The sequence below is a fragment of the Nicotiana tomentosiformis genome, chromosome 1, assembly GCF_000390325.3.
Source record: "Nicotiana tomentosiformis chromosome 1, ASM39032v3, whole genome shotgun sequence".
In the NCBI taxonomy this organism is placed as follows: domain Eukaryota; kingdom Viridiplantae; phylum Streptophyta; class Magnoliopsida; order Solanales; family Solanaceae; genus Nicotiana; species Nicotiana tomentosiformis.
In genome coordinates, this window is record NC_090812.1 from 28,002,873 (window position 1) to 28,017,854 (window position 14,982).

General features: G+C 37.0%; 1 protein-coding gene across 1 annotated transcript; it reads left to right on the forward strand.

The window, feature by feature from the left end:
• Nucleotides 1–8,235: 8,235 nt before the first annotated feature.
• On the forward strand, nucleotides 8,236–12,643 carry LOC104104972 (uncharacterized). Its single transcript, XM_009613193.4, has 3 exons — nucleotides 8,236–8,361; nucleotides 8,933–10,212; nucleotides 12,316–12,643. The coding sequence occupies exons 2-3, from the start codon at nucleotides 9,032–9,034 to the stop codon at nucleotides 12,425–12,427; spliced, it is 1,293 nt and encodes a 430-aa protein (XP_009611488.1). The 5' UTR covers nucleotides 8,236–8,361; nucleotides 8,933–9,031; the 3' UTR covers nucleotides 12,428–12,643.
• The last annotated feature ends 2,339 nt before the right edge of the window (nucleotides 12,644–14,982 follow it).

Below are 14,982 nucleotides of genomic sequence, written 5' to 3' on the forward strand. Positions count from 1 at the left end.
AGCTCAATACAACATTGACTATAACACCAGTGTTAGTGTTACCTTACGGTTCGGGAATTTATACAGTGTATTGCGATGCTTCACGCGTTGGTTTGGGTTGTGTATTAATGCAGGAAAGGCGAGTTATTGCATATGCTTCACGTCAGTTGAAACCCCACGAGCAGAATTATCCGGTACATGATTTGGAGTTAGCTACGATTGTTCACGCCCTTAAGATTTGGAGGCATTATCTTTATGGGGTATCTTGTGAAGATTATACTGATCATCGCAGTTTGCAACATTTGTTCAAGCAAAGGGACTTAAATTTAAGGCAGCGCAGATAGCTGGAATTACTAAAAGATTATGATAATACTACCATATATCATCCAGGTAAAGCAAATGTAGTTGCAGATGCCTTGAGTAGAAAGGCGGAGAGTATGGGTAGTTTGGCTTTCATTTCAGCAGAAGAGAGGCCATTAGCTTTGGATATCCAATCCTTGGCCAACATACTTGTGTGGCTAGATATTTCAGAGCCCAGCCTAGTTCTTACATGTGTCGTAGCTCAATCTTCACTATTTGAGCAGATCAAGGCTCGCTAGTATGATGATCCACACTTAATGGTTCTTCGATAAATGGTACTACGAGGTAGTGCCAAGGAAGTTACTATTGGTGCAGATGGTGTTCTGCGACTCCAGGATCGTCTGTGTGTTCCTAATGTGGATGAAATGAGGAAAAAGATCCTGGAGGAGGCACACAATTCTTGGTATTCTATTCATCCAGGTACTACGAAGATGTATCGTGACTTGAGGCACCATTATTGGTGACGACGAATGAAAAAGGACATAGTTGAGTATGTAGCTAGGTGTCTAAATTGCCAGCAAGTTAAATATGAGCACTAGAGGCCAGGTGGCCTACTTCAGCAGATGACTATACTAGAGTGGAAATGGGAATGAATTACTATGGATTTTGTAGTTGGGTTGCCGCGGACCTTGCAGAAGTTTGATGCAGTTTGGATCATTGTTGACAGGTTGATCAAGTCGGTATATTTTATTCCTGTTGTCACTAAGTATACTTCAGAGAGGTTGGCCCAGATTTGTATTCAGGAGATAGTTCGGTTGCACGGTGTGCCAATTTCTATCATATCAGATAGAGGACCTCAGTTTACTTCACATTTCTGGAGAGTAGTACAGAGTGAATTAGGGACCCGTGTAGAGCTCAGCACAGCCTTTCATCCGCAGAACGACGGGCAGTCAGAGCGGACAGTTCAGATTTTGGAAGATATGCTCAGGGCATGTGTGATTGACTTTGGAGGTCAGTGGGATCGTTTCCTGCCTTTGGCCGTATTTGCTTATAATAACAGTTACCAATCCAGCATCAAGATGGCTCAATTTGAGGCTTTATATGGCCGTCGATGCCGTTCACCTATCGGATGGTTTGAGCCCGGTGAGACTAAGTTATATGGTACTGATTTGGTAAAGGATGCCTTGGAAAAGGTAAAGTTGATTCAAGAGCGACTTCGTACAGCACAGTCTAGACAGAAGAGTTATGTGAATCAGAAAGCGCGTGATTTATCCTTTACGGCAGGTGAAAAAGTTCTCTTAAAGGTTTCGCCAATGAAGGGGATTATGAGATTCGGGAAGAAGAGCAAGTTGAGCTCAAGGTTTATAGGCCCATTTGAGGTGTTGAGACGAGTTGGGGAGGTTGCCTATGAGCTTGCATTGCCTCCCAGTCTATCGGGAGTTCATCCGATTTTCTATGTATCTATGCTCCGAAAGTATCATGCTGACATATCACATGTGTTGGACTTCAGCACAGTTCAGCTAGATAAGAGTTTGGGTTATGAAGAATAGCCATTTTCCATTATTGATAAACAAGTTCGCCAGTTGAGGTCCAAGAGGACTTCTATAGTAAAGGTCCAGTGGAGGGGCAAACCAGTCGAGGAAGCGATTTAGGAGGCCGAGGAGGACATGCGGAGCAAATATCCACACTTATTTAGCACTCCAGGTATTATTCTAAACCCGTTTGAGGACGAACGTTTGTTTAAGAGGTGGAGAATGTAATGACCCAACTAGTCATTTTAACTTTTAGAACCGCGTTTCCTAAAATAAATTTTTCCATATGTGCTTTTAATGATTATTGACTTGCGGGGATGGTTGGTTCGGGATTTGGAAGCGTTTGGGTTGAAATCAGAACACTTGGTTCCTTAAGTTAGCCTTAAAAGGCCAAGTTTGACTTCGGTCAACATTTTAAAAAAACGATCCCGGAATCAGGATTTGACGGTTCCAATAGGTTCGTATGATAATTTTGGACTTGGGCGTATGTCTGAATCGGGTTTTGGATGACCCGGGAGCGTTTTGACGCTTAATAGTAAAACTCAACTATTTGAAGGTTTCAAATTCTTTAAATTTGGTTTGGGGTAAGTTTTTGAGTAATTGAAGTCCGTTTGGAATTCCGAGTTTGAGAATAGTTCCGTATAGTGATTTAAGACTTGCACGCAAAATTTCGTGTCATTCCGAGTAGTTTAAGTATATTTCGGCGCATTGGAAGTAAAGTGAAGAACTTGAAATTCTTAAGTTTGAATCAATTTGGTTTAGGGTATGATTCTTAGATTTGATGGTGTTTTACGCATTCCAGAGTTCGAGCGAGTCCATTTTATGATTTCAAACTTGTTGGTATATTCGGGCGGGATCTCGGGGACCCCGAGTGTCAATCGGACGAGGCTCGGACCAAGTTGGAAGTTGGGAGCCAAAAACCGAAGTTCCTAGCTACTGTCAGAATCGGACCTGCGCTTGGCCAGTAGCAGATGCGACAGAAGCTCGCAGAAGCATCGCAGATACGAGATTTCTTCGAAGAAGCGAAAAAGGAATAGGAGGCCTGCCATCGCAGGTGCGGAATATTGGGCGTACCTGCGAACGCGCAGGTGCGAGGCTAGACGCGCAAATGCGAGAATTGGCGAGGCGAGTGGAATTCGCACCTGCGAGGATTTTCCGCAGGTGCGGAGCCGCAGGTGCGTTCCAACCTCCGCAGGTGCGAAAGGCCTGTTTGGCGGAAAGCTTAAAAGAATGGGAATTCACCATTTTTTCCCGTTTTCTCTCCACATTTGGGCGATTTCAGAGCTTTTGAGGGGAGGGGGGTCAACTAGCAATTTGAAGGTAAGTTAATTCTACACACCTTGAGTTAAATACATATATTATAGGTATAATATAACTAGTAATTCTTAGAAATCAAAGATTTAGATGAAAGACCTATATTTTTGTAAAAGTGAGATTTTAACCACAAAAATAGTTATGGAATTGGGTAGAAATTATATATTTAAGTTCTTGAGATTATGGGTAACATTTTCATCCGAAAATTTTCAGAATCCAAGCACGTGGGCCCGGGGTAAATTTTAGGAATTTTATCATTTTGGATAAGGTAATTTAGTTAATAGATAAATTTCGAATCATTTAGCATATATTGATTATTTTGTATACTATTTGGATAGTTTTGGATTTTTCAGCGTCGAATCGAGAATTCAACGCGACGTGGTAATCGAAAAGTGGATTTTGAGATGAGGTAAGTCTCTTGTCTAATCTTGTGAAGGAGAAATTATCCCATATGGATTAAATTGAATAATTGTTGCTAATTGCGGGGGTTACGTACGCACGAGGTGACGAGAGTCCGTGCGTAGCTACTATTAATGCTAAAGTCCGGGTAGTTTAGGACTGAAAGCATGAATTACTTGTGTAAATTATATTCTTTGTTTAATTAATATTAATTGATATATATGAATATATTGTGAATTGTTAGATAAAGATATTAAAGGATGGAAATCTCATATGCTTGAATTTTTATTTAAATTAATTAATTATTTAAAAAAATTATTCTCCCTCTCGAATTTATCTTATAATAAATATACTCTCTTTCCGGAGGTACATAAGAAAAATGTCCTCCTTTCTTGTGGAGCGGGCCGAACGCCTCGGCAGGATAGATGCATCTATGGATCGTGCCGCACGTCCCTCGGCAGTGTACACGATACTCTGGATCGAGTCGTACGTCCTCGGCAGAAATCGCGCTTAATGATAATAATCATACGATACCTTAATAGCTTATTTCAGCTTGCGAAGTCAATTGATAAATTTGAGAATCCTTGGAATCTAATGAATTATGATGCCTGCTTGTTAAGGAATTAATTGTTATTCCAGTAAATGAGATTTAATTGATAAATTGGAAATTATTTGAATTGAAAGAATTTAATTAATATATTGAGAATTGTTGCATTTGAAGGAATTTGATTATTTTCGCTGATTAAATAAATTATTGTAAATTCTGTAAATCATGCTGATTTAAATATCCTAGTTGTATTTCAATTATTATTATTGACCCATAGTGAGTGTCAAAGTCGGTCATCTCGTCTCTACCATTTCGAGATTAGGCTTGATACTTACTGGGTGTACGTTGTTTACGTACTCATACAATCATACTACACTTGCTGCATTTTTTGTGTAGGACCTGAGGTAAGTACTAGTGGGGGACCTATCGTCTTACACCCACGTTATCCAGGGACATAGTGGTGAGCTGCCTTTCTGAGCCGTTATACAGCTACTAGTATCTCTCCTTGTATTTTTCATTCTGTCTATTTTTATTTCAGACAGTATTTGAGGTTTTGTATAATCTACTAGATGCTCATACACTTGTGACACCAGGTCTTGGCACACACATTGGTAGAATTTAGTATTTTATTATTTTTTTTGGTTTTAAAATTTGTCAATATATACTTAATTTATTAAGTTGGCTTGCCTAGCTGTAGTGTTGGGCGCCATCACGACATATAGGTAAAATTGGGTCGTGACACGATTTCTGGTAGACTGACATTCAAGTAATATCTGGTAGACTGGCTCAAACTTGGCACATTTATACACACTGAACATAATATCTGGTAGACTGGCAGTCAAGTAAAGCAGAGAGCCAATCATTTCACTGTATTTAGTTTTATCAACTGAATTTCCTTTATCCTCCTTGTCGAGACTTGTTGACGGGCTCATAGGTGTACCAATTGCTTTAGAACTGCCCATGCCAAACTTTTGAATTAATTTCTTTGTATATTTCGTCTAGCACACAAAAGTTCCTTCTTCAGATTGTTGAATTTGAAGTCCAAGGGAAAAAGTAAGCTCTCCGATCATGCTCATTTCAAACTCACTTTGACTCAAACTTGGCACATTTACACACACTGAACATAATATCTGGTAGATTGGTAGTCAAGTAAAGCAGAGAGCCAATCATTTCACTATATTTAGTTTTATCAACTGAATTTTCTTTATCCTCCTTGTCGAGACTTGTTGACGGGCTCATTGGTGTACCAATTGCTTTAGCACTGCTCATGCCAAACTTTTGAATTAATTCCTTTGTATATTTCGTCTAGCACACAAAAGTTCCTTCTTCAGATTGTTGAATTTGAAGTCCAAGGGAAAAAGTAAGCTCTCCCATCATGCTCATTTCAAACTCACTTTGCATGAGATTAGCGAATTCCTTGCACAAAAGAGGGTTAGCACTTCCAAGGATAATATCATCAACATAGACTTGAATAGTAAGATTACATCCTGATGATCTTTTGATAAATAATGTAGTGTCTACTTTACCTCTTGTAAAGCCAAGATCAAGTAGAAATGAGCTAAGTCTTTCGTACCAGGCTAGTGGAGCTTGTTTGAGTCCATACAAAGCTTTAGTCAACTTATACACATGGTATAAAAATTTTGAGTCTTCGAAACCAGGAGGTTGTTTTACATATACCTCCTCATCAATAAAGCCATTTAAAAAGGCGCTTTTGACACCCATTTGGAAAAGTCTAAATCGTTTGAAGGATGCATATGCAAGAAGAATTCGTATGGACTCTAGTCGAGCAACTGGAGCGAAGGTTTTATTGTAGTCGACTCCTTCCTGCTGTGAGTAGCCTTGGGCTACTAATCTGGCTTTGTTTCTCACAACCTTTCCATCTTCATTTAGTTTATTTCTGAAAACCCATTTGGTTCCAACTACGGTAGCATAATCTTCAATTATTATGAACAATATGAAAAACTTATCTAATATTACTATAATATAAAAATATAAATTTCATTTAAGTCTCCAAAAATTTATTAAGATAAGGAAACAAAAATCCTCTTTACATGAAATAGAAAACCCGTAATGGTTAAGATTTTCTAGTGATTTCAAATTTTGAAATCTTTAGAATGATGTTCCCATTACCTATAAATCATAATTCATAACCCATAATAATTGAAGATCATTTTTAACATTTTGAAACTATAGCAATATCGACATCCTTTTGTTAGTGATTAAAGATTAATATTAGTAAAAAAAAAAAGATTAAAGATTAATAGGGGTCTTTGTCTCATATTTTTGATGAAAAATAAAGGGGGTGAAAATCAATTACACCCTTCAATTTTGCTCTAAAAATCAAACTCCCCCTCCCCTTAACTTTAAACATTAGTCATTCTCCCCCTCTTATCCTGTGCAATATCAATTTTGCCCTTGACATTTTTAATTCTCCATCTATATAATACCTTTCTATATCATATAGAATAATATTTATTTTTAACCTAGACATTTTACCTATAATTTAAATAACTTTCTATCTTAGTATAGATTTTTACTTAAGTTCATAAACATTATAAATAAAATAATCTAACGCTATTTTTTATGATTGTTATTTAAAATATTACGTGCATTATGTATATATGCATATATGTATGTATGCTTGCATGTGTGTATGTATGTGAGTGTGGGTGTACGCGTATATTTAAGTTTCACTCTATCTTATTCTCTATCATCTATTTAGATAAATGAGTTTTGATCGTTAATAATGAAATAATTTTTAAATTATAATTTAGAAAGCATTTACAATATAAATAACTAATCTTTTTAGAATTTCTTTATAAAATTTATCTCAATTTTTATTTTATTAATTGTATGGTCCAAAAATTATCCTTGATATTGGCAAGCTATGTTAGTACTATTACAACCTTCATTGACTGCCACGTGCTATCAGTGATGTCCCCACAGAGACCAGCCTTGGGTGAAGTAGCCTTGAAGCGATGAATGATGCGGTCGAGGAGTCACCATAACTCAAAGTCGAGGTCGAGGAGTCACCATAACTCAAAGTCGAGGCCGAGGTCGAGCGCCTCAGATAGAGTTATAACGACTAGTTCTAAGATAAGACATAAAGGAGAATATTCTAATGGATATTCTCTGCACATGTACTATTAGGATTTCTAGGGATATGTTCCCTATATATAGAAAGAGACACAATGATAGGGGGCATGTGATATTCATATGTAAAAAACATACTTTGACTTTATAGACAAAATTTGGTCCTATTACAAGCATACACAAATGACCTTTTTACTAAGATTCTTGTCTAGCATTTCCACTGAATCCAAGAACAACCTAAGTGTTCAAGGGCTTATCAATCATTCATCACAATCAGAAAGAATATCCACTGGTCTCACCCCTTTTCGGTTGATTCACACATTTTATTAAATATTGTTATCATTACTCATGTTCATTGCCATCTAGACAAAATATACTAGTCGTTTTGCCTTGACACCGATAACTTTATCTTTTGAATATTATTTTTAATTAAGATTAAATCTTCTTCATATAAATCTAATTGGTTGAACCAAGATCTATATTTTTGGGTCAAACATTAATATCGATCAAAACTCATTTATCTATATAAAATTCTGTATAAATTTAAAATTTACTCAGTTTTATTTTCACTATATATATATATATATATATATATATATATATATATATATATATATATATATATATATATATATATTAGATCTTCGATTGCTATAAATAAAATTAAATTATTTTTATTCTGCTCATTTATTTCACTATAGAGCATATTACTTAATTACTATTTCTCACTCTTCATTTTTCGTCTCAGAAATAGTTTTTCTTCTTTCTACAAGTACTTTTATTATATAAATTTTAAAAAATAAAATAAAATCTCCTGATTTTAAAAGTAAAAAAAGAAAAGATATCTAAGGGTAAAATAGGTATTTAAAAAAGATAATGGTATTAAAGGAGGGAGAATGACTGTTGTTCACGTTTGATTTTTAAAGTAAAGCTTAGATGTGTGAATGATTTTCACCCAAAATCAAGGTATCTCTATATTAGAAAGAAAAATAAAGGTGAGTTTTTTAAAGGGTTAAGTTGGAAATTTGTTTTTTAAGATTAAGTGATTTACCTGGGTATAAAATATAAATAGGGCAGAAGGTGTAAAATTTTGCTTTTACGATTCGGAGTGTTCCTCTCGTTGAAGACCGCCATTATCGAGCGAGCCGATTCTTAACGCGAATCTCCGGCTATTTCATCACCCGTTTTGAGTGTAAGGTGAGTTTTTGATTCGCTTAATGATTTTTTCCCTTCTTAATACGTCTGCTCTTTATGAATGCTTGAATTCGTTGAAGCATAGTGTGGTTATTGTCTAGAGTGATGAGCTGTTCATAAACAAATATATCTTGTTTATATATGACTGGATTTTCTTATAAAAATTCTTCAATTACTGTAATTTAAGTTTGTTTTGAGTTGGTGATTTTAGTATTTGTCTCGTAATTGGTTTTAGGGTTCCTTTGTGGAAGAAGGACTAGGGTTTTATATTCAAGAGGACAAGAACTAAGGTTTTAAAAAATGGTTTTACCAGCTTCACTGCCCTACAAAGGCCTTTACTTTCATGATTGCAAGGTCTTCTCAACGTTAATTTAACCCTATGCTATTACCCATTTCAATTCTTTTTTGACAAGTATAAGTTCTGCCAGGTACACTCCTTGATTAGTTATGCAGATATGCATTGGTTGTGATGTGGTTGTTTTTGAAATTTTGTGTAGCAGTGTCAGAAGAAGATATTATGTACACACACATGTAATCTCATCTAATTTATTATCCTTTTTTTTCTTCGTATCAGGGAGATTATATCATTGCGTTCGGAGGCTTGAAGCAGATAAAGCGTCCACTACTTAGTTAACATACCATTTTCTTCAAGGGGCTTCTTTTTGTTGTAAAAATGTCTGTAACAGCTGGTGTAAGTGACACAATCATCGCAATTAGGGAAAAGCTCAGGGGTAAAATTGGCCAAACAAAAGTGAAAAGATACTGGCCTGGTAAAGCTCCTGAGTGGGCAGATGAAGCGGAAAAAGATGAAGATCTTAGGATGACCAGGGAAGCAGCGCTTGAGAAAGCTTTTCCTAGCCAGGGCGGTTCTGACATTGCAAGAAAGGATGATGCAAGGCTGCGTCGACTGGCAGAGAGTAGAGTTGATAATCGTGAGGAAATCAGAGCGGATCATCGACGCATACGGCAAGCAGAGATTGTTTCAACCATAGAAGAGGAAAATAGAAGACTGGAAAGAATGGAATTTGAGGAGGATGATGAAGATGCATTGGATGAAAGGAGGAGGAGAATCAAGGAAAAGAATCTTCAGAGGCAACAGGAAGAAGCTCTGCCAGAGGAAGAAGAAGAGGAGGTAGAGGAAGAGGAGGAAGAGGAGTCAGAATATGAGACAGAATCAGAGGAAGAAACAACAGGGATAGCAATGGTGAAACCAGTTTTTGTTCCAAAATCTGAGAGAGACACCATAGATGAGCGTGAGAAGCGTGAGGCAGAGGAACGAGCTCTCGAGGAGTTAGTGAAGAAGAGGTTGGAGGAGAGAAAAGTTGAAACAAAGCAAATAGTTGTTGAGAAGATACGCGAGGAAGAAATAATTCAGAAAAATTTGGAGCTGGAAGCTAATATTGCTGATGTAGATACTGATGATGAGGTGAATGAGGCTGAAGAATACGAAGCTTGGAAGTCCAGAGAAATTGCTAGGATCAAGAGGGAGAGGGACGACAGGGAGTCTAGTCGGAAGGAGAGGGAAGAAATAGAGAGGGTAAGAAACATGACGGAAGAAGAGAGGAAGGAGTGGGAGAGGAGAAACCCGAAACCTGCCCCACCACCCAAGCAGAAGTGGAAGTTTATGCAGAAATACTACCACAAGGGTGCTTTCTTCCAGTCAGATCCTGATGACACCGCTGGAACTTCTGGTGCTGATAATATATACCACCGTGATTTCTCTGCACCAACAGGGGAGGATAAGTTGGATAAGTCCATACTACCAAAAGTCATGCAGGTTAAACACTTTGGTCGTAGTGGAAGGACAAAATGGACACATCTTGTCAATGAGGATACAACTGATTGGAACAACCCGTAAGTACCATAAACCTTCTATATTACCTGCTCATCTTTCAATCAATCTGTCATATAGATCAGCTGGATTAGCATTTCTAAATAATCCATGCTTCATTGCGTCCAGTTGTTTGTTTCACATTAGCATTTGGTTTATTGGTTTCAGTGCAACGGAATAGTAACTTTCACAGGCTTTGAACAACATAGCTGCTCTTTTACTTTGGTTGAAGCGATGTCACAGTTTGTATTTGTTAGCATGTTGGATTTTCTTGAAACTTGTAATATCTTTCAATTGTTGGCATCTCGAATTGGATTTAGTGTATATTAAAGCAAAGGACAAAATTGAAGTACATAATCATTGAATATTTAATCATACTTCAGATGTTTCACGGTTGCGAACTATTAGGAGAATAACAGCTCTAAATCTGTGAACTTAGTATCAGGAGTCTTAGCTGGTCCTCTATGAAGTGGATAACTTGTATGCATCAAGTTGGAGTGTCTCTGACAACTGATGACAGCTGCTCCCTCTCTCTCTCTCTCTGTACTTTTTTCTTTTTCTCTTTTTATTGGGTGGGGACAGGGGAGGAGGGTTGAGATGAGCCCATGGGCCTTGTCTTATATGCTGATGGATTCCTGCAAGCTAGATTGATGACCTTCTCTTTCTGTTATTCTCTTGGTTGAATTTCTGAAGTATTACCCTGGCGAGTAAAGTGATTAAATTTCAACTAGCCAAAGGTCGTGAGAAAGAGTGATGCGCATCTCAGGGTGTAGAGAGGTTTGTCTTATGTGTATCAGATTCTAGGCGGGATTTAGTGTGATACAAATTGTGGTGGCTGAGAGAGGATTCCAAAGGAGAATTTTCTTTTTAAAAGTGCATTTCGGGGAATGAATAGGAAGAATTCAATTGTCTACTCAGATGTTTCTTGTCTGAGTGGTACTTCTAGCATTGAAGCCATCAAGTACAGAAAATAGATCGATTTAAAATTGTTGGGGCCTTGAAAATTTAGACTGCCTATTTTGAGTCATGGTGCTATCAAAGTGGTTGATCTTTTCCTAATTATCAGTGACAGGTGCATTCTTTTCTCTCTGTTCCTTTGAAAATGCTCTTGCATTCTGTTTTGATGGTTGGGATGCTTTTATCATGTTAATATACCTGTCGCCGGGTAGGAAAAGAAACAAAAGCCTCGTATAGCAGGGGAACGTTGTGACTGGGAGTTCAGACTTCAGAGTTTGGGCCTCGAAACGAGTTTAGAGGTGTGGGAGTGAGAGTGTGGATAAACTTTAGAGGCTTTCTCAGTTTTACCTTCAAATTCCCTACAGAATTACCTGCATGACTAGTCATGTATTAAAATGAAATACTTAAAAATGTCATACATAGGAGAAAACAGATTTTGCTTATTAAAATCATTCAGGAGAAACTTAGAAGTTTATTACATTAGCCAGATAATGGTACACATTATTTTGCTTTCTGTTCAGTAAGTTCGATTTTGGAAAGGAAATTCCCCAAAATATAAGCATTTTTTTTCATATTAGTAAAATTACTACCTTATTATGAAGTAAATAAAAGTACTCTTTTCTGTCGAGTAATGCCTTTAGAGCCTATAATATAGCATATTAGCTCAGAGCATCTGGATTTTAGCTAAGGCCAGAAGAAAGAAAATGCCTAGCATCCGGGTCCCCTCCATTTGACGTCTGGCTTGGGGGGCATGCTTGAACTGAGAGGAAGTATATTAATATTTTCATTTGACCAAGTCGCTGGTTTTCATTGAAGACTTCCCATCCAGCCCTGCTAGTCTCTGTCTAATACTAAGACTGCTTATTCTGCTGTGATGAAATCATACCTACTCTTTTGCCTTAGCCAATTGAATGCTCTTACTTACTGGCTAATAGGAGGACTACTCTTATTTGACTTTTCACTATCTCAGTTAGGTGATGCGTGTGTGTATATTTCTTAATTGAATGTCCTCCTTTTGGAGACGAAGTTGAAAAGGGAAGATATGCAAACTGTTTCAAAAACTTCAATGTATTGTATTGTTTATGCTTTCTTGCTCAGTGTCCAGCTTTATCTATGTATGACTGGTAACAATGTTTGCACTTATTAATTGACAATTGCTTTTTGCGCAGGTGGACGTACAATGACACTCTTCGGGCCAAGTACAATGCGAAAATGGCTGCTGTTAATGCTCCTATTGCGAAGCCTAAGGGTAAGAAATTGAAGGATTGGGAGACTCGGTGAAGCGGTATTATTGTCTTGTTCTCGCTTGTGCTCATGATTTTGCTCTCAGATCCTTCTAAGCATAGTCACTCTGTCTTTCTATTTTGCTTGTTACATTGAAATGTCATCTGTAGCTCGTGCGAAGTTATATGAATTGCAGAGGGTAGCTGTGTGTATGGCTACACATAAGCAGAATTCTCTAATTATCCTTATTGAAAATTCATGCATTAGGGCATATATTGTGTTCCGCTTTTAAATTATTGAGACCTGCTGTTTAAAAAGCATGAGCGAAACTTGGTCTCTGTATGTTCATTATGCTCAACAAAAAGCATGAGTAGTTTTCTTGAACCATTTTATGCCCACCCGGTTTTTCATGTTTGCTTCAGTTTGACACTTCCATAAGCTACATAAAAAATAAAAATACAAGCAATAAGTGTTTTTGCTTTCAATTCACCGTAGTTCTCTTTTATATACTCTCTCTCTCTCTCTCTCTCTATATATATATATATATATATATATATATATATATTCCTGTCTCCTACAGTCATGAAAGAGTTCACAATCCTATTCTCATTGCTAAGTATGACAACTCTTCAGTGCATTTGCCTATTTGCTAACCTTTGTCTCTATAGTCATGAAAGAGTTCACAATCCTATTCTCATTCCTAAGTATGATAACTCTTCAGTACATTTGCCTATTTACGTCTTGTTTCTTTATGTAATGGAATATATAGAGTTATGACTTACGTGATTGCTACATAATAAAACTCATGTTAAAATTGTTTGAGTCGCTTTTAGGGTTGCTTTGTCCCTTGAAGGGGGGAATTCTGATAACATCTTGCTTGTCCAAGAATTAATTCAGGGAAAAGGAAGTCGAAAGATGAAAATGTTTGTTGGGATTTGGGAAGTCAGAACCTTGAAAAAGCTTCTGATACAAGTCCAATGTGATCATCTCAGAGATGCACTGCATAGGTTCTCCTTCGGTCCGCAAATTCATAATTTACTTTGTGTCTTCATTTCTTGCTATCTTGTGCAATATTTGTCATTTAGGTGTGAGACGTGTGGTTCTATCATTAGGATGCCATGCATGTATTGGGCGATTTTATCTTTGCTAGTGGATAGTCTGGGAGAAGATGTTCTGATTTCTTTTCACTGCGTCTTTCATGTTTCACTCAGATGCACATTAAAATGATGTTGCTTTTGATAGTATCCTAGGGGCGATGGGATCCCGAGTTTGTATCTTCTGTCTGGGTATATAGGGGAGGGAGCAACTCTATCTCTAAAAGAAAAGAAATAGAACACCCTTTTGCCCGTCTCATTTGCTAGACTTGTAACCAATGCTCTCCAGTTTCAGCTATTTTTGTTTAACTCGCAAATTTTATATCCTGGGAGTCCTACGGAGGCCAGTTGTAGGTGAATAGAGGCGCAAGTACAAAAATCAGTGCTAATCTAGCCAGGTCTACTACAATTATGGATGTTGTCAAAAGTGAAGAAAGTTCCTGGGAATAGGTGTCAAAGGTGCGGGCAATGCTCAGTTAGTTATTGTAAACTTTGGGTTATTAGACTGTCTTCAAGTGGCATGGAATTGTCGAACAGAAAATTGATTGTAGAGACTCGACTGATTTACAGTTGTGGAGTTAGTATGATATGCAGATGCAGAACTGCCCCAGTAAGAACACTAGTTTCAGATTTCCGAGTGTGATTAATGGAGAATGGCAGTGTCCTGGAAAAGCGATGCGGTTATATCGAACTCTTTGAACATTAGGAGAAGTTATCTGGATATAGGATTCGAAAAAGTACTAACAAAAGTCGCTCAACACAACACTACGGATAGCAACTATTACGCACAATCAAGTGATGTCGGGACGCTTTGTTAATATGTGTTTGCTTGTTTTTCATGTGAAACTAGCATGACCTAGCTAGTTTTTGGATTAGTAATTGAAAAATAGCCAGCGTTTGCAAAGTAATTGAAAAATAGTCATTATTTTGTTGAAATACGGAAAGTTCCAGCATATTATGCTGGATTGGATTATGGAGCTCCTGAACTTCTAGCATATTATGTTAGAATTCCAGCGCGAAAAATTCCAGCATAATATGCTGGATTATGGAGCTCCTCTATTTAAATTTTTCGCATATTATGTTGGAACTCCAGCACATTATGAAATTCTAGCATATTATACTGAAATGTCATATGTAAAAAATTCGAAAGCATGTTATGTTGAAATTTTCCAGATTTTAAGGATGTTTTTGTTCAGAATATATCTTTACATGAAAAAATGGTTATTTTTCAAGAGGAATTTTCATAAATCACTATTGTTTAATGGCTATTAATTTCCTATAGCTATCATATACATAATTACTTACTATAGTTACTATTTAGTTGTTACGAGACTGTATTCGTGCTACTGTATTCATGAATGAATTAAGTAGCAGAATTCGCCTAAAAAATAGGGGAATCCGTCTGTTTAATAACGTAAAGAGAATCAATTAGCGTGTATCACTCCTAATTTAAATCAACAAAATCAATTCTCCATAAATTTCGCTGCCATTGTGCTCTATTTCATGCATTCACGTGAC

Coding starts and splice junctions, on each gene's coding strand:
- LOC104104972 (XM_009613193.4), top strand. CDS start 9,032: ATGTCTGTAACAGCTGGTGTAAGTGACACAATCATCGCAATTAGGGAA. Junction 10,213..12,315: donor ACAACTGATTGGAACAACCC/GTAAGTACCATA, acceptor CTTTTTGCGCAG/GTGGACGTACAATGACACTC.